This window comes from Rhinoraja longicauda, chromosome 10 (assembly GCF_053455715.1).
Source record: "Rhinoraja longicauda isolate Sanriku21f chromosome 10, sRhiLon1.1, whole genome shotgun sequence".
In the NCBI taxonomy this organism is placed as follows: Eukaryota; Metazoa; Chordata; class Chondrichthyes; order Rajiformes; family Arhynchobatidae; genus Rhinoraja; species Rhinoraja longicauda.
The window spans coordinates 4,401,632-4,424,622 of record NC_135962.1 but is presented as its reverse complement, the minus strand read 5'-3'; the positions used below and the strand labels follow the sequence as shown (position 1 = coordinate 4,424,622).

At 47.6% G+C, this 22,991-nt stretch overlaps 1 protein-coding gene across 1 annotated transcript in view; it reads left to right on the top strand.

The window, feature by feature from the left end:
* Window positions 1–320: 320 nt before the first annotated feature.
* LOC144597150 (cytosolic phospholipase A2 zeta-like) overlaps window positions 321–22,991 on the top strand; it is a 75,985-nt gene continuing 53,314 nt past the window's right edge. The window contains exons 1-6 of the mRNA XM_078406093.1: window positions 321–419; window positions 5,615–5,617; window positions 7,613–7,682; window positions 12,575–12,702; window positions 15,111–15,233; window positions 21,592–21,632. Coding sequence (XP_078262219.1) covers window positions 321–419; window positions 5,615–5,617; window positions 7,613–7,682; window positions 12,575–12,702; window positions 15,111–15,233; window positions 21,592–21,632 — 464 coding nt within the window. The remainder of the gene's footprint in view (window positions 420–5,614; window positions 5,618–7,612; window positions 7,683–12,574; window positions 12,703–15,110; window positions 15,234–21,591; window positions 21,633–22,991) is intronic.

The window sequence follows — 22,991 nt, the reverse complement described above, 5'->3', positions numbered from 1 at the left end:
GCAGCAACTCTACCGCTGCGCCACCGTGCCGCCGTGACATGGACTCGGTGGGCCTCTAAACTAAACATATAGTTATTTGATTTGCACTGAGCACCGTGATGTACGAAAGGCAAAATCAAATGTTTGCCCCTTTGTGAGCATTCTCCTGTGTCTTTCAACTGTGTTAAATTTGTTCAGCAATTTAGCTCTTCCGCTTCGAATCCAAAGGTGGGCATGAACATCTGTGATGCGGTCGGCCTGTCGAGAGGAAGGTTAAGCGGATTGTGGATAGAGACTCGGAATAAGTGGAGCAAGCCTGAGAAACCCATCTACATTTGACCATGTTCATGAGAATGTCAGCACGGCTTCTCCCGACTGTGGTCAGCATTTTTTACAAATCAGAAGATAGGCCCGAAACAGGCCCCCACCTACATCTGAAGGTATTGTCCCTTTAAACTTCTACTCAGATTATATTTAGTGTTAATTGAGCGTAGCTTGACAAAAATTGTATATATCGTTATACACATGGAAACGTTGATGCAAAATGCAGGACAAGGAATGAAGTCTTGTTGTGATCGCTGTGTTCATGTTTCATGCAAGTTAAATCATATTTGGTTTACAATTAATCCATGTCGTTCCAGTGACTTTCAACTTGTGCGTTATGAAAGATCTCAAAGTCCATGGTAAGTTGAACCCAGGTCATGCAATCTATTGATGTCCCCACTCGGAACTGGAAGTACCTTGCTATGACTTTGGCAGCGCACCACACGAATTGCTTAATGCCACTTGTGATAATCCATTGTGAGCTGAGGAAACCTGGCAATGGATGACAATTCAGAAAATCAGCGGGAAATGAAGGCTTATCAAAGGCAAGATCTCGGGCGCCCAAATGATTCTTGAATGCTATAATACGGATTTGTTTAGTTTATTATTGTCACGTGTACTGAGGTACAGCGAAAAGCTTTTTGTCGCCTACTGTCCAGTCAAATAAATGATTTTTACATGATTACATTCAAGCTGTCCACTGTATACAAATAAAGGGTACAAAATTTACTGCGAGATAAAATAAAGTCCGATTAAAGTCCGATTCCTAAGGATAGCGGAGTCAGGGGGTATGGGGAGAATAAGAAAATAACTGCAGATGCTGGTACAAATCGATTTATTCACAAAATGCTGGAGTAACTCAGCAGGTCAGGCAGCATCTCGGGAGAGAAGGAATGGGTGACGTTTCGGGTCGAGACCCTTCTTCAGAAGGCAGGAACAGGGTACTGATTGAGAATGATCAGCCATGATCACATTGAATGGCAGTGCTGGCTCGAAGGGCCGAATGGCCTCCTGCACCTATTGTCTATTGTCTAAAGATAGTTTAAAGATCTCTAAAGAGGTAGATGGGAGGTGAGGACCACAGACTAGTTGGCAAGAGGACGTTTCGGTTTCCTGATAACAGTGGGGAGAAGCTGTCCCTGAATCTGGAGGTATGCTTTTTCGAACTTCTGTAACGCTTGCCTGATTGGAAAGGGGTGGCCAGAGTGACTGTGCTGGTGGCCAAGGCAGCATGAAGTCAATGGAAGGGATGCGTGATGGTCGAGGCTATGTTCACAACTCTGCAATTCCTTGCAGTATTGGATGGAGCTGCTCCCAAACCATGCGATGCATCCTGATAAAATGCGATCAGTGGCGCATCTGTAGAAGTTGCAGGTTGTTGAGGGCACGCTGAACTTCGTAGCTTTTCAAGAAAGCAGTGGCATTGGTGTGCTTAATTGGTCATAGGTTCGATCCAGGATAAATTGCTGATGATATTTATTCCTAAGAACTTAAAGCTTTCGACCATCTCTCCTTCGGCACCATCAATGTATACTGGGCTGGGCTTGGCTTCCTGAAGTCAATTACAATCTGATTTGTCATCCTGGCTGCATACTGCGCGGACCAACAAGTGGGCCCATTCACGGACATCTTTAATGTCTCCCAACTCCGTTCTGAGGTACCCACCTGCTTCCAGAAACCCACAATTATCCCGTTGACAAAGAAAAGCAAAATCTCATGCCTTAACGACTATCCACCGGGACATTCACTATCATGAAGTGCTTCAAGAGGCTGGTTATGGCACACGATTAATCCAGCCTACCAAGCAACCTTGATCCACTATAGTTCACCTACTGCCACAACTGATGCCATCTCCCCAGGCCCTACGCTCATTCCTGGAACACTTGGATAAGGAGGACACCTATATCAGACTCCTTCTCATACAGCTCTGCTTTCAATACCACTATCCCATCCAAGCTCATCTCCAAACTCGTGGAACTTGGAGTCAGCACTCCCCTCTGCAAATGGATCCTCGCCTTCCTGACCAACAGACCCCAATCCTGTGAGGATCGGTGACAAATCATCTACGATAATCCTCACTATTGGTGTCCTGCGTTCTCAGCCCCCTTCGTTACTCCTTGTACACTCACAACTGTGTAGGCAAATACCAGTCCAACTCAATTTACAAGTTCGTGGACGACACCACCATAGTGGGCCGGATGTCCATTGATGACGAGTTGGAGTACAGGGAGGAGATTGAGAGCCTCGTAACCTGGTGCCAAGATGACAACCTCTCCCTCAAAGTCAGCAAGACAAATCAGATGTGTAGGAATAAAAAAACTGCAGATGCTGGTTTAAATCGAAGGTAGACGCAAAATGCTGGAGTAACTCAGCGGGTCAGGCAGCATCGCGGGAGAGAAGGAATGGGTGACGTTTCGGGTCGAGACCCTTCTTCGGACTCTGAAGAAGGGTCTCGACCCGAAACGTCACCCATTCCTTCTCTCTCGAGTTGCTGCCTGACCCGCTGAGTTACTCCAGCATTTTGTGTCTACCTTCAAAGACAAATCAGATTGTAATTGACTAACTAACTAACTAAACAACTAACTAAAAACGTAGAAAAACAAAACAAGTATCACCAGGTGGCGCCACCAGCACTGGCTGTCTCGCCAACAGTCCTTTCTACTGTTTTTATTATTTTAAGTATGTGTTAAAGTATGTTTTAGTGTTCCTTGGTTTGTTTTATGTGTGGGGGGGGAATTGGGGGAAACTTTTTTCAATCTCTTACCTCGACGGAGATGCGATTTGTCTCCGTATCGTATCTCCGTCCCCACTGCGGCCTAACATCGAGGAGTTGGCGGCCTTTCCTGGAGACCGGCCCGGCGCTTCATGCCGCGGGTGCGGCGCGGACTTTAACATCGGGGAGCTGCGATCCTTTGCCGGGGATCGTCTGTGGAGAGCTCCAACCGCGGGGCCTGTGGACTCTAACACCGTGAAGCCCGTGGTCTCTGGTAAGAAGAGGCCGACTCGGGAGCTCCATGCCGCAGAGAGAGTTTCAACCGTCCCGACGCGGGAGTTTCGATCATCCTGACGCGAGGGCCTCGGACAGTCGGCAGCAGCGACTGCGGACGGTTCAACAGCCCCGACCGCGGGTGAACAACGAGGAAGATGGTTGAACTTTGTTACCTTCCATCACAGTGAGGAATGTGGAATCCACTGTGGTGGATGTTCATGTTACATTTCATTATATGTGGCTGTGTGTCTTGTTGCTTTTCACTTAGTATGGCTGTATGGGAACTCAAATTTCACTCCACCTTGATTGGTGCATGTGACAATAAACTGAATCTTGAATCTTGACATAGGATTACCAGAGGGAAGAAAAAGGTACAAAAATAGGAAATATACTTATCAGGGATGTCCAAATCAGCACTTTAAAAAAACGAATGCAAAGAGAACGATGTTGGTGAGGACCATTATAGAGCCTCTTAGAATAATAATAGATAATGTAAAAATAAAGACACAAAAAGCTGGACTAACTCAGCAGGACAGCTTACTCCAGCTTTTTGTGTCTATCTTCGGTGTAAACCAGCATCTGCAGTTCCTTCCACGCATGTAAAAATAAGGAACAGGCTGAACATATTGAATAATTCCTTTGTTAGTGTACGTACAAAAGGCCAGTTTTCTGGACTTCACAATGAAAGTAATGACGAAGTGATTGCAGTCATGACGATTAACAGGAGCAAAACAATAAGATGGAAGTAAAGAAATTATTCAAGCAAAGAAATGCCAGGAATAGATTCCTTTCCCACGTTTACAAAAGGAATAAACGAGCACCTGAACTCTAACTTTGCAAACACAACGAACTGCAGATGCTGGTCCACAAAGTAAGCATCTCCCGAGATGCTGCCTGACCTGCTGAGTTACTCCAGCATTTTGTGAATAAATCGATTTGTACCAGCATCTGCAGTTATTTTCTTATAAGTAAGGTAGGGTGGTGGAGTCAGGCAGCATCTCTCATCTCCCTCACCTGGATCTCCCTTATCGCTGCCACCAGGCTTTGTCCTGCCCCACCTCTTATCAGTTTTCTCTCTTGACTACTATAATTGGTCTGAAGAAGGGTCCTGACGTTGCCTATCCACGTCTTCCAGAGATTCTGCCTGATCCTCTGAGTTACTTCAGCACTCGGTATAACTTTGCAAAGTTCTCTTAACTCTAGACCAGCTGCTGCTGGCTGGGGAGTTGCAGACTTGATTTGTCTATTTGGGAACGGCATCGGAGAGAGACGAGGGAATTCATAGTTTGTGCATAGACCCAGGAGGTTCAACCCATTGTGTCCATCCTGAGTTGACAAGTCTTATCAACTCCTTTATTATCATTATTATCCCACTTTGTGGCTCTTGAGCTGTACTCTTGGAGTTGACAACACCATCCACTGCCCTACCTTCATCACCTCCTTTGTCACCTCCTCAAAAAAACTCGGTCAAGTTACTGAGACTGGACCTGCTGCGTATAATGCCGTAGACAGACACAAAAAGCTGGAGTAACTCAGCAGGACAGGCAGCATCTCTGAAGGGAAGGAATGGGTGACGTTTCGGGGGTCGAGACCCTTCTTCAGAGCCGTACAAAGCCTTGTTGGCCATCCCTAATTAGCCCATTCTCTTCCCAATGGGTGTAAATCCTATGTCGAAGAATTTTCTCCAATAGGTTCCCTACCACATGTGTGAGGTTCACCAGCCTATACAGGCATTCCCCGACCTGCATAACAGGTGTAGACTCACACTTACGTAAGCAATACTTCAAGCTCGCTGCTTTTATTTCCGAGTTGCAGTGCACTCCAGCCGTCCATTGTGGCCGTTTCCGCAAGAGAGTCAGCTGTTCCCGTGGATGCCCCCAGGTGGGCCCTGTGTTGGAGCTCCCAGGTGGGCCCTGTTTTGGAGCTCCCAGGTGGGCCCTGTCTTGGAGCTCCCAGGTGGGCCCTGTGTCGGTGCTCCCAGGTGGGCCCTGTCTCGGAGCTCCCAGGTGGGCCCTGTGTCGGTGCTCCCAGGTGGGCCCTGTCTTGGTGCTCCCAGGTGGGCCCAGTGTTGGAGCTCCCAGGTGGGCCCTGTCTTGGAGCTCCCAGGTGGGCCCTGTGTCGGAGCTCCCAGGTGGGCCCTGTGACGGAGCTTCCAGGTAATAATATAATAATAATACTCATTTATTGTCATTGCAACGAGTACAACGAAATTAAAAAATAGCCAATCCTGACGGTGCGTAAAAACATATATGCAATAAATGCAAAAACAAATAAATACAATTATATTAAGTACAAAAGTTTTAACAGAGTTGCCAAGTGCAGAAAGTAGTGTTCAGTTCTCGTATGGCCCTGGGGTAAAAACTGTTCTTAAGTCTGTTTGTTCGGGATTTGATCGACCTGAAACGTCGACCAGAGGGCAGATGAACAAACAGACGGTGGCCGGGGTGGGATGGATCTTTTATTATTTTGCCTGCTCTACTGAGGCAGCGTAGGCTGAACAGGTGCTCCAGGGAGGGCAGTGAGCAGCCGATGATCTTCTGGGCCGTCGTGATGACCCTCTGAAGGGCCTTCCTGTCCTTTTCTGAGCAGCTGGCATACCATGTGGTTATACAGTATGCCAGCACACTCTTGATGGAGCAGCGATAGAAGGACATCATGAGCTTCTCCTGCAGGTTGGTCTTCCTGAGGATCCTCAGGAAGTGGAGTCTCTGCTGTGCCTTCTTCACTGTGGTGATGGTGTTGGTAGACCAGGTAAGATCCTCTGCGATGTGCGTACCCAGGAACCTGAAAGCGGGTACCCTTTCCACACAGACCCCATTGATGTAGAGTGGGTCGTGTTTTGCACTGGTTTTCCTGAAGTCTATTATAAGTTCCTTTGTTTTGGAGGAGTTCAGGACAAGATTGTTCACTGAACACCATGCTGCCAGCCTTTGGATTTCATCCCTGTAGGCTGTCTCATCTCCTCCTGAGATGAGTCCAACCACAGTCGTGTCATCCGCGAACTTGATGATGGTGTTGGTGGGATGATGGTGTTGGTGGGCCCTGTGTCGGAGCTCCCAGGTGGCCCCTGTGTCGGAGCTCCCGGGTGGGCCCTGTCTCGGAGCTCCCAGGTGGTTTCCCACTGGTACTACACAGTACGAACAGTAAATGTACGCATGTGCAGAAGCAGTTCTGTTTCCGACTTGCATCGTATCTGACTTGCATAAGGGTCCGCGGGATGTGATCCTTGCATAAATTGGGGAGTGTCTGCAGTTCCTTAGATTCTCTCTACTTCCTTTCTTAAACAAAGGAACAACATTGGCCACTCTCCTGTCCTCTGGGACTTCGCCTGTGACTGGAGAAGAAACAAAGATCCTCATCAGGCCCCCGCAATCCTCTCTCTTGCCTCCCTCAATAACCTGGGATGGATCCCATCAGGCCCTGGGGACTTATCCACCTTAATGTTCTTCAAGTGCCTCAGCACCACCTCCTGCTCCATCTCAAACTGCCCCGACATATTTGTATTCCCCACACTGATCTCACTGTTCTCAAAGTCCTTCCCCTCGGTGAATACTGATGCAAAGTACTCGTTTCGTACCTCACCTACATGCTCTGACTCCAAGTAGAAAATCCTTAATCTTTGAGTGCTCCTACCTTCTCCCTGGTCACCCTCTTATTTTTAGTGTGCCTATAAAAAGCTGTACAATTGTCCTTCATCTGACTGGCCATTGACATTTCATGGCCCCTTTTGCTCCTTCTAATCACCTACTTAAGTTTTTTCCGACTTGGTTTATATCCCTTTTAGCCCCGTCTAATGCCACCTTCTTAAACCTGACATACGCTTCCTTTTTCATCCGGACCAAGTTTACAACTTCCTTAATCATTCACAGTTCCCTGACCTTGCCTTCCTTATCCCTCCTCCTTACCGGAACATGCTGATCCTGTATTTTGATCATCTGGACTTTAAACAACTCCCAGCATGTCCCCTGTGGACTTGCCCAATAACAACTGATCCCAATCTACCATTAGCTCCTGCTTAATGACATTGTAATGTGCCTTACCCCGATTAAGTACCTTCCCCCAACATCCAGACCGGTTACTATCCAAAACAATCTTAAAACCTATGGAGTTGTGATCACCATCTCCACATTCTTTATCCACAGTCATGTGGCCAGGCTCGTTTCCCAATACCAGGTCCAGTATGGTCCTTCCTCGAGTTGGACTGACCACGTACTGTTTAAGGAAACCTTCTAGGATTAATGTTCATTCGCACTTTCTCCTTTGATTAGACTGCACTTTAGTGTCATATATTTAAGAGCAAAACTTGGCTTCCCATTTCAGGAGCACCAACCCTACTACAACTTAATGGTGAAAGTTCTACAGGGAAGGAATATTGTCGCAGAAGATTTCTGTAAGTAGTCACATTCCTGTTTAACTCTTTGTGGTTCTAATGAGAACGGATTATTTTAGCTGTTACATGCTGGATTTTAATTACAAGCTGTATTTTAAATCCTTGCTTTTTGTTTTGTACAATGCGGGCATGTGCGGGTATGTCGATACCTGATGATTGTCAGCAGCCATCTTGACTGGAACTGGATTGATATAAACCTGTTGTGATTGATTCATTGCAATTATGTGAACGGGTCCTTTTGCCCCACCGAGTCCATGCTGACCATCGATCACCCAGTCACACTAGTTCTATGTTATCCCTCTTTCGCAACCACCCCCCTACAAGCCCCCCGGGCAGTCATGGTGGCGCAGCGGTAGAGTTGCTGCCTTGCACCAAATGGAGCGCCGGAGAGCCGGGTTAAAACAATGACAGGCCAGTTGTGATATCGTTGGGAAAAAAAGGAATGGGAATACATTTAGAGAATTTAACAGTGAGAATGGGGGGTTGCATATTTAAACTGCATTTGCTTCCAAGGCTATTGTTGTGAATGTCATTGTCCGGACATGTGACATTCAAGCGGCCCAGTACTTTGAATGCTGTGGGTTGAAATGCTGAAGACCTCTGCACTCCCAACTAACCAGCCCTCCAGCCCAGCGATTCCTGTACCCCTGCTGGCACCCACCAGACTCTTGTAACATTGGGGTTAGGTGGGAGAGATAGATCAGCCATGATTGAATGGCGGGGTGGACTTGATGGGCTGAATGGCCTAATTCTGCTCCTATCACCTGTGAACGGCACGGCAGGTGACGGCACGGCAGGTGACGGCACGGCAGGTGACGGCACGGCAGGTGACGGCACGGCAGGTGACGGCACGGCAGGTGACGGCACGGCAGGTGACGGCACGGTGGCGCAGCGGTAGAGTTGCTGCCTTACACCAAATGCAGCGCCGGAGACCCGGGTTCGATCCTGACGACGGGCGCCGTCTGTACGGGGTTTGTACGTTCTCCCCGTGACCTGCGTGGGTTTTCTCCGAGATCTTCGGTTTCATCCCACACTCCAAAGACGTACAGGTTTGTAGATTAATTGGCTTGGTAAATGTAAAAATTATCCCTAGTGGGTGTAGGATGGTGTTAATGTGCGGGGATTGTTGGTCGGCGCGGACCCGGTGGGCCGAAGGGCCTGTTTCTGCACTGAATCTCTAAACTAAACAAAACGAAATCAGGAGAAATCTTACAGAAGCCAATTAGCTTACAAACTGAAGATAGACTCCATGACACACTGGTCAACCTGAGGAGCGCCTTCAGCAACAGACTGGTTCCACCAAGGTGCAGCACAGATCGCCACAGGTGATCTTTTTTTCCTGTGGCTATCATACTGCACACCTACTCCCCCTTCTGTCGAGGGGTAGAATGACTCCCATCCAACCCCCCCCCCCTCCCCAATCTTTGCACATCCCCTTCGTGGACTTTCCATTCCTCACTTTAATTTCAAGTTTCATGTATCTTGTTGTGTTTTATGACTGTTGACAGACAAATTTCCCTCCTGGGATAAATAAAGTTCTATCGTACTGTATCGCAGACACAAAAAGCTGGAGTAACTCAGCGGGCCAGACAGCATCTTGTATACACTGGAATTTAGAAGGATGAGAGGGGATCTTATCGAAACGTATAAGATTATTAAGGGGTTGGACACGTTAGAGGCAGGAAACATGTTCCCAATGTTGGGGGAGTCCAGAACAAGGGGCCACAGTTTAAGAATAAGGGGTCGGCCATTTAGAACTGAGATGAGGAAAAACTTTTTCAGTCAGAGAGTTGTGAATCTGTGGAATTCTCTGCCTCACGAGCTGTGGCTGTCCAGTCGGCAGGAGACGGCCGCGCTGGTTCGAGAGCCAACAGCGCCCTGGACGGTGCGGCAGGGCGGCGCCTCGGTCGATCGGCTGTCGGCAGCGTCGACGGTAGGGGGTGCTGGCGTTTTTTCCATCACCGCTGGGGTTCCGCAGCCCGCCAGTGCCGCCCTCCCTGCTCGTACCCGGGAAACTCCGGGGCGGCCGGCCTGATACACCGCCTCTACGCTTGGGACCGGCATTCGGGACGCCGGTTCCTCGTTGAGAATCTCAGGTCCTGGCAACCTTGGTGGAGGTAAGCGTTTTGCCACCATCGTGCGGGGGCCCTCCCTCACCGCTGTGAATGGCAGCTCCATCCGGACGCATGAGGTTCGCTCGGTCACGTTGATGTTCGGGCCCTGTCATTTCTCCTGGACATTTATAATTGCCGGCATCTCCCAGCCGTTGTTGGGTGCCGATTTCCTCCGGGCCCAATCCCTGATAGTGGATGTGAGGGGATAGTGCCTCGTTGACGCTGCAACAATGGAGTCCATCTCCTTACGCCCCTCCGCATGCACTGCGCCACGCCGCCACCCGGTGTCGTCCGTGGACAATATCTTCGCACGGATATTGTCGGAATTCCCCGACATACTGACCCCCCATTTTCAATCGGCCAGCCCCAAGAACGGGGTGGTGCATCACATCCTCACCACAGGACCGCCGCTCCACGCACGTGCACGTACGTTTCCCCCCTACAAGCTCCGGATCGCCAAGGAAGAATTCTGCTCTCTATCCCTCCCCCACCCAAGTTGCACCAGCTTCACATTTTTAGCAGCTAACAATGGCCTGTTTCCTTTATCATCGTTACTTTTTTACATATCTTTCATTCATTGTTCTTTACCTCTCCACATCACCGTCTATATCTCTCATTTCCCTTATCCCTAATCAGTCTGAAGAAGGGTCTCGACCTGAAACGTCACCCATTCCTTCTCTCCAGAGATGCTGCCTGTCCCGCTGAGTTCCTCCAGCTTTTTGTGTCTATCTTACGTGTTCAGAGAAGATTTACAAGGATGTTGCCAGGACTTGAAAGCCTGAGGTACAGGGAGAGGGAGGGCAGGCTAGGACCGTATACCTCGGAGCGCAGGAGGCTGAGAAGTGATCTTACAGAGGTGTATAAACTCATGAGGGGGATAGATAGGGTAGATGTAGGAGTCTTTTACCCAGAGTAGGGGAATCAAGACTTGTTAGAATCTAGGTCTAAGATGAGAAGGGAAAGATTTAATAGGAATCTGAGGGGCAACCTTTTCACGTAGAGAGTGGTGGGTATATGGAGGAGGTAGTTGAGACAGAAACTTTACCAACAATTGAAAGACATGTGGGCAGGTATATGGATAGGGAAGGTTTGGAGGGATACGGTCCAAACAAGGGGGACTAGTCGGCATGGGCAAGCTGGGCCGAAGGGACTGTTTCCGTGCTGTATGATTCTGTGGCACTGCCCATTGATAGGTGAGAAATGCTTCAGGGTAATGTTCCAGTTCCCAGAGCAGTCTTTGCTGTGACAAGATTCTCTGATGAAGCAGCCAAACATCAACCCTCAGCTCGAAGAAGGGTCTCGATCCGAAACGTCACCCATTCCTTCTCTCCTGAGATGCTGCCTGACCTGCTGAGTTACTCCAGCATTTTGTGAATAAATACCTTCGATTCATACCAGCATATGCAGTTATTTTCTTATATAACCCTCAGCTCATTGTTGGCGGCCACGTGTTACATCGTGGGAAATCTAACCAAGCACGAAACCTCGGGAGTTCGGGAAAGGTTCTTTACCACCATCATGGGGAGAGCAGTCTCAGATTCGGCCATCTCCTGAGAACAGAGCCAGGGGCCACAGTTTAAGAATAAGGGGTAGGCCATTTAGAACAGAGACAAGGAAAAACTTTTTCAGTCAGAGAGTTGTGAATCTGTGGAATTCTCTGCCTCAGAAGGCAGTGGAGGCCAATTCTCTAAATGCGTTCAAGAGAGAGCTAGATAGAGCTCTTAAGGATAGTGGAGTCAGGGGGTATGGGGAGAGGCAGGAACGGGGTACTGATTGAGAATGACCAGCCATGATCACATTGAATGGTGGTGCTGGCTCGAAGGGCCGAATGGCCTACTCCTGCACCTATTGTCTATTGTCTAACAGACTTCATGTTCAATTGGTACTTCCTCGCGCCCAGAGGTGTCTTCATGCACAGAATTAACAAACTGCAAAAGTGCCAAGGGCAATGTAATTTGACTCCCTTTTTTCTTTGGGTTTTGTTTTTTTCCCCACAAGATGGTCAAATGGTTTCCAAGACTCTTTGATGCAATGACATGTAGTCAGTGATGAAGTGAAACCATTGCCTGTCTAAGAATTGAAAAATGCAATTGGAACAAACAGGCAGGTTGCAGCGACAGCTCCAATTATAGGTCACTTCCAAAACTACCCCCTCCTTTTTAAATTCCTTCCCTCTCTCCCCTGTGCCCCACCTGAACTCTCACCTATTTCACCTCCCCCCCCCCCTTCCATCGATGTTATCATCCTCCAGCTTCACAATTCGCAACTCTTCAATCCTTTTGTCTCACAGCGTCTTGTCTCGTCATCTCTGGCCTTTGTCTAACAACCCCCCCCCCCCCCACCCCCTTTCACCTATAACTTGCTAGGTTTTGTCCTGCCCCTCCTCTCTTCCAGATCTCTCTCTCACACACACACACACACACACACACACACACACACACACACACACACACTGAAACCTCACGCATCCATGTTCTCCGGAGATGCTGCCTGATCCACCGAGTCATCCAGCACTTTGTAAATTTCTTTTTGTAAATCAGCATCTGCGGTTCTGTGTTTCTGCAACATTGTGGGATCTTTTGAGCTTCAGGCAAAAGTCTGTCTTCAGCACCTCAGAATGCGGCTTGATGGTGTGTTAACCGTTCTGAGCTTGTCGTTGTTTGCATGCGGGGCAGGCAGAGGTAAAAATTGCCCGCCTTGCTCTGCCATGCTGTGTGATCCTTGAGGTGACTTTGACACTCATTTTAGATTGTATCACCCCCCTGTGACTCTCCACAGTGATGGCAAATGACTGTTACGTCTCCTTGCATCTCCCCACTGCGTCTGTGGCCGACTACAGGACAAAAAGCATCAACCACCTGCAGTGGAACGAAACCTTCAATTACAAGATCCAGAACATTATAAAGGTAAGCTGGCTCAGGCTGTCTGCTAACAACTGCAGCCCAAGCGGAATAATGCTGACAGGTTCGCAACACCGATCCTCCCAATTCAGTCAGTTAATATGTTGGAAAGAACTGCACCGGTTTACACCGAAGATAGACACAAAATGCTGGAGTAACTCAGCGGGACAGGCAGCATCTCTGGAGAGAAGGGATGGGTGACGCTTCGGGTCGAGACCCATCTTCAGACTGAGAGTCAGGGGAGAGGGAGACACAGAGACGAGGAAGGGTAAGGTGTGAAAACAAGACATCAAAGGGGATAAAGCTCAAGGAAAATGTAGAATAGATCATTGTTAGCTAGGAGAAGGTTACGACAAAGCATACAGAGCTTTCATTTAATCGGGGGCAGTCAGACTGGTCGGAGAACTGGGAAGGGGGAGGGATGGAGAGAGATGGAAAGCAAGGGTTACTTGAAGTTTGAGAAATCAATATTCATACCGTTGCTACCGGTGTACAGTGCCCAAGCAAAAATCATTTCCAAATTGACATCAGCCAATACTAAACCCTGAAGATAGACACAAAATGCTTGAGTAACTTCAGTCTGAAGAAGGGTCTCCACCCGAAACGTCACCCATTCCTTCTCTCCAGAGATGCTGCCTGTCCCGCTGAGTTACTCCAGCATTTTGTGTCTGTCTTCAGTGTAAACCAGCATCTGCAGTTCCTTCATACCTTTCCTTTGGTGAGGTGATGGTTCCTTCATCCGAATCATAACTCCTCCTTCCACAGATGCTCAAGACCTAATTAGAATTCCAAGCATATTCTGTTTTTATTTCTTTAAACTGCACGCACGAGTCTTGCCTATTGGGAGTGAATTGCCATTGAACCATTAACTGTTCACTACGCAAACCTCGAAACTTAATCATAATCATAATCATACTTTATTAGCCAAGTATGTCTTGCAACGTACGAGGAATTTGTTTTGCCATACAGTCATACCAATAAAAAGCAACAGGACACACACAATACATTTTAACATGAACATCCACCACAGTGACTCCTCCACATTCCTCACTGTGATGGAAGGCGAAAGAAAGTTCAATCTCTCCCTTCTTTGTTCTCCAGCGGTCGGGGGCCTGGAGCCCTCCGTTGACGGGACGATCTTACTCCCGTAGCCGGCGGCAGGCCTTCCACTTCGGGCAATGAAGCTCCTGCATCGGGGGGGGAATCTCAGCTCCCCCGTGCCGGGCGATCTACCCCCGGTCAGGGCTATCGAATGTCGTACGGCTTTTGGAGCTTCCCGACCTCAGTCTCAACTCGCGACTGAGAGCTCCTTGATGTTTAACATGCTGATCACTGTCCTCGTTAAGCCATTTTGAATTATCGCAGACTCGTTCAACACATTTTGTCCCCACACTGAAAAACTACTTGCCTCTCTCATACTGAGTTTTGATGTAGAAACACAGGAGACTACAAATGCTGGAATCGGGAACCAAAAAAACAAACTGCTGAAGGAGCAACATCATGAAGATAGAGGGATGGCCGATGTTTTGGGTCAAGAGTGCTCAGGACAGAGAATGTAGAAGGAATGTTAGCCAAGAAAAGACACAAAATGTTGGAGAAACTCAGCGGGTCAGGCTGCATCCCTTGATAGAAGGAATGGATGACCTTTCGGGTCGTGAATACTGAGAGGAAGAAGGGTCTCGACCTGAAACGTCACCCATTCCTTCGATCCAGAGATGCTGCCTGTCCCGCTGAGTTACTCCAGCATTTTGTGTCTGGATAGGTAACGTTTTGGGTTGGGATCTTTCTTCAGACTTTGTCTTTCCTAGGTAAACCTGCATCTGCAGTGCCTTGTGCCTACATTAGGAAAGATAGCCACCTCTTGATACTGGCCATCTTCCCACTGCCCTCTCAGTCAAGAAACCTTAGTTGGTTCTCTTTCCACGAATGCTGCCATTTTCTGTCATTTTCTATGTCAGTATTTAAATACATTGCCTGGGCACCGATCAATGGGGAAACAGCAACCAATAAGTTATTTACCCACCTGGTATTTTGCAATGGCAAAAGGTACAGAAGTGTGAAAACGCACACCTCCAGAATCAGGGACAGTTTCTACCCAGCTGTTATCAGGCAACTGAACCATCCTACCACAACCAGAGAGCAGTGCTGAACTACTATCTACCTCATTGGTGACCCTCGGACTATCCTTGATCAGACTTTACTGGCTTTACCTTGTGCTAAAGGTTATTCCCTTATCATGTATCTATACCCTGTAAACGGCTCGATTGAAATCAAGTATTGTCTTTCCGCCGACTGGTTAGCACGCGACAAAAGCTTTTCACTGTACCTCGGTACACGTGACAATAAACTCAACTAAACGGGTTAATTTGGGGTTCTGTTGGTGAGATGTTTTTTTTTATTCCCCTCCCGTTTAGAATGTGTTGGAGCTCTCCATCTACACTGAAAACGTCCAGAAGACAAAACTTCTTTCATCAGTCGCTTTTGACATTGGGAAAATTGAACTTAACCACAGTACGAACACTACCATAGACCTGAAGGTATGTCGTTGATTTGAAAACATAATGTCACAGGCCAAATGTCCTTTTTTCTAAACATACTGCGAGGAATAACGAATGTTCTAACTTGTTGAGAGATGCTTTGCGCAGATGAATGAATGAATGAATGAATTAGTTTATTGGCCAAGTCTGTGCATATACAAGGAATGTGTCTTGGTGCTCCGCTCACAAATGACAACACAAACATACAGTTAACAATTAAGAATAAAGCATAAAGCATTGGTGGTGTTTAGACAACGTCCATAGCCATATAGTTATGAGGCTCGATGAGGCGCTGGTCAGGCCGCATTTGGAGTACTGTGAGCAATTTTGGGCACCATATCTGAGGAAGGTTGTGCTGGCTCTGGAGTGTGGGAGGAAACCGAAGATCTCGGAGAAAACCTACACAGTCACGGGGAGAACTCGTAGTCAGGATCGCACCCGGGCCATTGGCGCAGTAAGCCAGCGACTCTACCGCTGCGCCACCTAGCTGCCCATAACGTTGTGTGTCAACCCCACTCATGCATTGTTGAATAGTGGCATTACATGTGACACCGGTTACTAAGGAGGCTGGTGAAGTGCAGAGAAGGAGATCTGTGGTGATATGCATTGTCATGAATGATACATTGCTGCTAATTTAGCTGGGGTGTCGGCTGGGGTGGGCTAAACCATCGAGTTACAGCCAGAATTTTAGAGCCCAGCTCATATCATTTTGTGCATTAAGATCATACCACTTTCATAGGTATTTATTCGCAAAATGCTGGAGTAACTCAGCAGGTCAGGCAGCATCTTGGGAGAAAAGGAATGGGTGACGTTTCGGGTCGAGACCCTTCTTCAGTCTGAAGAAGGGTCTCGACCTGAAACGTCACCCATTCCTTCTCTCCTGAGATGCTGCCTGACCTGCTGAGGTACTCCAGCATTTTGTGAATAAATACCTTCGATTTGTACCAGCATCTGCAGTTATTTTCTTATACCACTTTCATACCTAAGTACCTGTCCAAGTGCCTTTTAATCATTGTATATGTCTGCCTCTACTACTTCTGGCAGCTCGTTCCACAAATTCACCACTTTCACTTAGTCAATAGTCAATTTATTTGTCACATACACATAAATGTGCAGTGAAATGAAAAATTACCCGCAGTTCAACAATAAGACCAATAAAATTAAGCAATAAAAATATGCAATAACACATACAATCATAAACCAACACCAAACAAAAGAAACATTCATCACAGTGAGTCTCCTCCAGTCACCTCCTCACTGTGATGGAAGGCCAGAATGTATTTTTCTCTTCCCCTGACGTCTTCTCCCGCGGTCAGGCTGTTGGAGTTGCCACATCGGGGCGGTCGGGGCTCCCGACATTGAAGCGCCGCGCCGGACGGTGAAAGGTCCACGGCGGGCTGACCCAAGCCCCGCGATTCGGGACGGGCGAAGACGCTGTCGCTGCCGCTGAGGTGCCCCTCAGATCTCCTTTAAATATTTCCCCTCTCATCTTAAACCTGTGTCCTACAGTTCTAGATTTTCCTGATCGGGGAGAAAGATTCTGACTCTACTCTATTATTTTGTGATGTCTTGAGAGGTCGGGAGCTTTTCTCTTGAAGGTTGGGAGGTGTGGGTGCCGGAAATGAAGACAGAAAAGTTCTTGTTTTCAAACTTAAATTCCATATATTTAGTCTTTTCCAAAAGCAGGTAAACTTAATTGTTTGCAGACAGGTACACAAAACCAAAACAGGTAGTTAAATCAAAACTGTAGCTTGCTGCCTTCTTACAAAATATAACTCAAACACTGCTTCTCTCTCTGTCTGCTCCAGTCGTTGTCTCTCTTTTTAAATACACTGCTTCCGTTCCCTTTTAGCTCTCACTGAGGCAATCAGCTCATCTGGTTCAGCTAGGCAGCAATCAGTGTCAGCAGCAATCAGTGTCAGCAGCAATCAGTGTCAGCAGCAATCAGTGTCAGCAGCAATCAGTGTCAGCAGCAATCAGTGTCAGCCGCAATCAGTGTCAGCAGCAATCAGTGTCAGCAGCAATCAGTGTCAGCAGCAATCAGTGTCAGCAGCAATCAGTATCAGCAGGGCAGGCAGCCCTGCTGACTATGGGTTTTGTAGTCTTTTGCTGGCAGCCATGATGGTTTGTAGTCCTTGTTGCATCCACCGGGAGGAAATGTATCTCCCCTCTATGACTCTACCTCTCATGATATCACAATTTAATAAACTTATAAGGTTACCCCTCAACTTCTGATGTTCCAGTGAGGTTAAGCCTATCTATCGGCACAGTGGTGCAGTGTTAGAGTCGCTGCCTTACAGCGGCAGAGACCCGCGTTTGATCCTGACCACGGGTGCTGTCTGTACGGAGTTTGTACGTTCTCCCCGTGACCTGCGTGGGTTTTCCCCGAGATCTTCTGTTTCCTCCCACACTCCAAAGACGTACAGGTTTGTAGGTTAATTAAAAGTGTAAATTGTCCCTAGTGTGTGTCGGGTAGTGTTAATGTGCGGGGATCGAAGGGCCTATTTCCGCGCTGTATCTCTGATCTAAATTAAACTAAAACCAAACAAAGATGTACAGGTTTGTAGGTTAATTGGCTTCGGTAAAATAGTAAATTGTCCCTAGTGTGTAGGATACTGTTAGTTAGTGTACAGGGTGATAACTGGTTAGTGTGGACTCGGTGGGCCAAAGGGTCTGTTTCTGCACTGTATCTCTAAAGTAAAGTAATTCTCTCCTTTTAACTACAGCCTCCAAACCAGGCAGCATCCCAGTGAAGACTCCAATAATCTCATTACCTGGCACACTCAGGACTTTGATATCACTGGACCAGCAAATTTTCCACACTGTCGGATGTTATACCTTGCCCCAACCCAGTTTTAATTCGAAGGTGGACACAAAATGCTGGAGTATCTCAGCAGGACAGGCAGCATCTCTGGAGAGAAGGAATGGGTGACGTTTCGGGTCGAGACCCTTCTTCAGACTGAAGATTCCAGCGTTTTGTGTCTCCCTTTGATTTAAACCAGCATCTGCAGTTCTTTCGTACGCAGTTTTAATCTGCTTGCTTTTAGACTTTACGCAGTAATATAATATTTCCTGTGAATCCAGTAAATTTATAGGCAACTGGGCTCCTCCCTGTGTGTAGGAAGGAACTGCAGATGCTGGTTTAAATGGAAGATAGACACAAAATGCTGGAGTAACTCAGCGGGTCAGGCAGCATCTCTAGAGAGAAGGAATGGGTGATGTTTCGGGTCGAGACCCTTCTTCAGTCTGAGTTGCTCCAGCATTTTGTGTCTATACTGGACTCCTATTTAATTTAGAATAAAAAAGTCAGCACCAGGGCAGGTCCTTCGGCCCACAATATCTGTATCGATCATGGTAATCTAATTTCAAGATAACATAACTTCATCTGCCTGCATGTGATCCATCACTCTCCATTCCCTCCATATCCATGTGTCTATCTCAAAGGTTCCTTGAGGAAGGACATTCTTGTTATTGAAGGAATGCAGCGTAAGTTCACTAGGTTAATTCCCAGGATGGCGGGACTGTCGTATTGAAAGACTGGAGCGACTGGGCTTGTATACTCTGGAATTTAGAAGGATGAGAGGGGATTTTATTGAAACATACAAGATCATCAAGGGATTGGACACGCAAGAGGCAGGAAACATGTTCCCAATGTTGGGGGAGTCCAGAACCAGGGGCCACAGTTTAAGAATAGGGGTAGGCCATTTAGAACAGAGATGAGGAAAAACCTTTTCACTCAGAGAGTTGTGAATCTGTGGAACTCTCTGCCTCAGAAGGCAGTGGAGGCCAATTCCCTGGATGCTTTCAAGAGAGAGTTAGATACTTTTAATGATAGCGGAGTCAAGGGATATGGGGAGAAGGCAGGAACGGGGTACTGATTGTGGATGATCAGCCATGATCACGGTGAATGGTGGTGCTGGCTCGAAGGGCCGAATGGCCTACTCCTGCACCTATTGTCTATTATTCTTCATTGTCACATATACTGAGCTTCAGTGAAATTCTTTTTTTGCATACAGCTCGGTAAAGTATTACTATACATAGGCACAATTGTAAATTAAGTACAATGTGTATAGAAATGTAATAACTGCAGATGCTGGTACAAAATGCTGCAGTAACTCAGCAGGTCAGGCAGCATCTCAGGAGAGAAGGAATGGGTGACATTTCTTCCCCTTCCCTTTCCCAGATATCTTCCCCTCCCCCTTCCCAGTTCTCCCTCTATCTTCCTGTCTCCACCTATATCCTTCCTTTGTCCCGCCCCCCTGACATCAGTCTGAAGAAGGGTCTCGACCCGAAACGTCACCCATTCCTTCTCTCCTGAGATGCTGCCTAACCTGCTGAGGTACTCCAGCATTTTGTGAATAAGTGTATAGAAATAGTCCACGGAGACGATATACAAGAATCGGCAAGTTTTGGCTCCATTTACGGAGCCCAAGTTGCACTAAGTGCAGCTGGCCATTAAAGCCTGTTCTGGCGGTGTTGGAGAGTCGGCATGGCCAAGCGAAGTAGTAGGCGTTCTGTGCCGCTGGATGTATCTGCCTCCACGACCACTCCTGGCAGCCCGCTCCAGGCTCCCTCCCACCACCCTCTGTGTGAGGGGATAAAACACTTGCCATGCAAATCTCCTTTAAACTTTAATTCCCCCTTTCACCTTAAAGCTTTATAGACAATAGATGCAGGAGTAGGCCATTCGGCCCTTTGAGCCAGCACCGCCATTCAATGTGATTATGGCTGATCATTCTCAATCAGTACCCCGTTCCTGCCTTCTCCCCATACCCCCTGACTCCGCTATCCTTAAGAGCTCTATCTAGCTCTCTCTTGAATGCACTCAGAGAATTGGCCTCCACTGCCCTCTGAGACAGAGAATTCCACAGATTCACAACTTTCTGACTGAATTTTTTTTTCCTCATCTCCGTTCTAAATGGCCTACCCCTTATTCTTAAACCGTGGCCCCTGGTTCTGGACTCCCTCAACATTGGGAACATGTTTCCTGCCTCTAACGTGTCCAACCCCTTAATAATCCTATACGTTTCGATAAGATCCCCTCTCATCCTTCTAGACTTTGTTCTCTCGTTGTTGACATTTCCACCCTAGGCTGAAGGTTCTGACTGTCTACCCTATCTGTCTACCCTATCTATGCCTCTCGTACCTGTATATACTTGCAACTGGTCTCCCCTCAAACTCCAGTGTTCCAGAGAAAACAGCCCAAGTTTGTCCAATCTCTCCTTGTAACTAATATTCTCTAATCCGGGTCATAATTCCGGTAAACCTCTTCTGCGGCCTCCCCAAAGCCTGCCAATCCTTCCTGCGTTAGGGCGGCTAGTACTGCTAGCAATACTCCACGTGCGGCCGAACCAGAGTCTTACAAAGGTCTTCCTGACTCTTACTGTGCACTCAATGCCTTGACCAATGAAGGCAAGTTGAAAAAGAAGACAACTGTGGTGCCAGCGAGTGGGAAGAGAACACATTTAGTCATTACATTTAGAACTGAGATGAGGAAAAACTTTTTCAGTCACAGAGTTGTGAATCTGTGGAATTCTCTGCCTCAGAAGGCAGTGGAGGCCAATTCTCTGAATGCATTCAAGAGAGAGCTAGATAGAGCTCTTAAGGATAGCGGAGTCAGGGGGTATGGGGAGAAGGCAGGAACGGGGTACTGATTGAGAATGATCAGCCATGATCACATTGAATGGCGGTATTGGCTCGAAGGGCCAAATGGCCTCCTCCTGCACCTATTGTCTATTGTCTATTAACAGAAGAACTGGGGGTCTAAAAAGTGGGAGGGAGAGCGTGGGTACTGGGGAGTGGAAGAGCTGGAGCAATAAATGGGAAGTGGGGTGTTGGTAAGTGGGAAGGGGAGCTGGGGAACACGTGGAGCTTCATTGAGAAGGGAGGCAAGGAGGTCACCTGGCAGGCAGAGGCTGGGCCTTTGATATTTCCGAACGGTGGGTTTGTAGACTGTTGAAATGTTAACGTACAGTCATTACGATTCCCGGCTCATCCGCCTGCCAACAGCAGGGGTGAACAGCAGGTGTCAGGGGTTATGGGGAGAAGGAAGGAGAATGGGGTCAGGAGGGAGAGATAGACCAGCCATGATTGAATGGCAGACCAGACTTGAGGGGCCGAATGGCCTAATTCTGCTCCTATCTATAGACAATAGACAATAGGTGCAGGAGTATGCCATTCGGCCCTTTGAGCCAGCACCGCCATTCAATGTAATCATGGCTGATCATCCACAATCAGTACCCCGTTCCTTCCCCCTCCCCATACCCCCTGCCTCCGCTATCATTAATAGTTCTGTTAATAATAGAAAGTTAATAACTCAGTGCCAGAATCTCATTGTATTTAAACCTGTTCCTTTCAGGATAACCAACAACTGCAAGTGGAGTTTCATTTAGAAAAATCGTGAGTTTCAACATTATATTTCTGAGGATTCAATCAAGGGGACATTAGTGACTGTTTACAGACTGTTATTTCAATTATAATTAACACAAACCTGCAGATAGCAGAAATTCAAAATAAATACAGGAAAACTGGAAATGCCCACAGGTCAGGCAGCATATGTGGAAATAGGAACGGAGAACATGACAAGTGGTGGATCCTTCATCGGAACGGAGAAAGAGGAAGAGCTTCTTAGTCTCGCTAGCAGAGAAGATTGGGGTTGGGTTCATGAGTGGTGGTGAAACCAAGGGAAAAATACGGGCGTTAAAAAGGAGCCTTTATTCAGTAGGGCAGTATGTACAAGAAGGATGGCAGGCAAACATGGGCAGTCTGATACAAATGGAAAGTGAGAGAGTTGTCTAAAATTGGAGAGTGGTATTTGATATTGAGTCTTATAAACATAGAAAATAGGTGCAGGAGGACGCCCTTCGAGCCAGCACCGCCATTCAATATGGACCATGGCTGATCATTGCTCCAGTGCGGAAGACGAGGTGTTGTTCCTCAGGCCTTGTATTGGACCTCGTTACGGCACTGCAGGAGACCACAAGCACAGAGTGGGAGTGGGGTGGTGAATTAGAGTGGCAGACGACTGAGATTTTGGTTGTTCCACCGAGCAATCACCCAGCCTGCATTTGGTTCCTCCAGTGTAGGGTGAACACTGAGTGCAGTGCACCAGACTGGAAGACGTACTGGTGAATCATTGGTGTTTTACCTGGAAAGACTTTCAGTCCCGGAAGGAGGGAGTGGAAGAAATGAAAGGACAGTTATTGCCCCACCTGGGGTTGCCTTACGAAAGGTGGGGATGGATGAGCAAGCAAGGGAATTGTGATGGGAAGGATCACTTTGATCTGCGTAGTGGTAGAGTTGGTGCCTCTCAACTCCAGAGACCTGGGTTTGATCCTGACCTCGGACGCTGTCTGTGTAGAGTTTGCACGTTCTCCCTATGACCGTGTGGGTTTTCTCCAGGTGCTCCAGTTTCAAACGTTCCAAAAACGTGCAGGTTGAGAGGTTAACTGGCTTCTGTAAATTGTCCACAGATTCACCACCCTCTGACTAAAGAAATCCCTTCTCATCACCTTTCTAAGGGTACTTCCTTTTATTCTGAGGCTATGGCCTCTAGTCGTGGACTCTTCCACTTGTGGAAACATCCTCTCCACATCCACTCTATCCAAGCCTTTCAATGAGGTCCCCCCCTCATCCTTCTAAACTCCAGCGGGGCCCAGTGCTGTCAAACGCTCATCGTATGTTAACCCACTCATTCCTGGAATCATTCTTATAAACCTCCTCTTGACCCTCTCCTTCCTCAGGTATAGGGCCCAAACT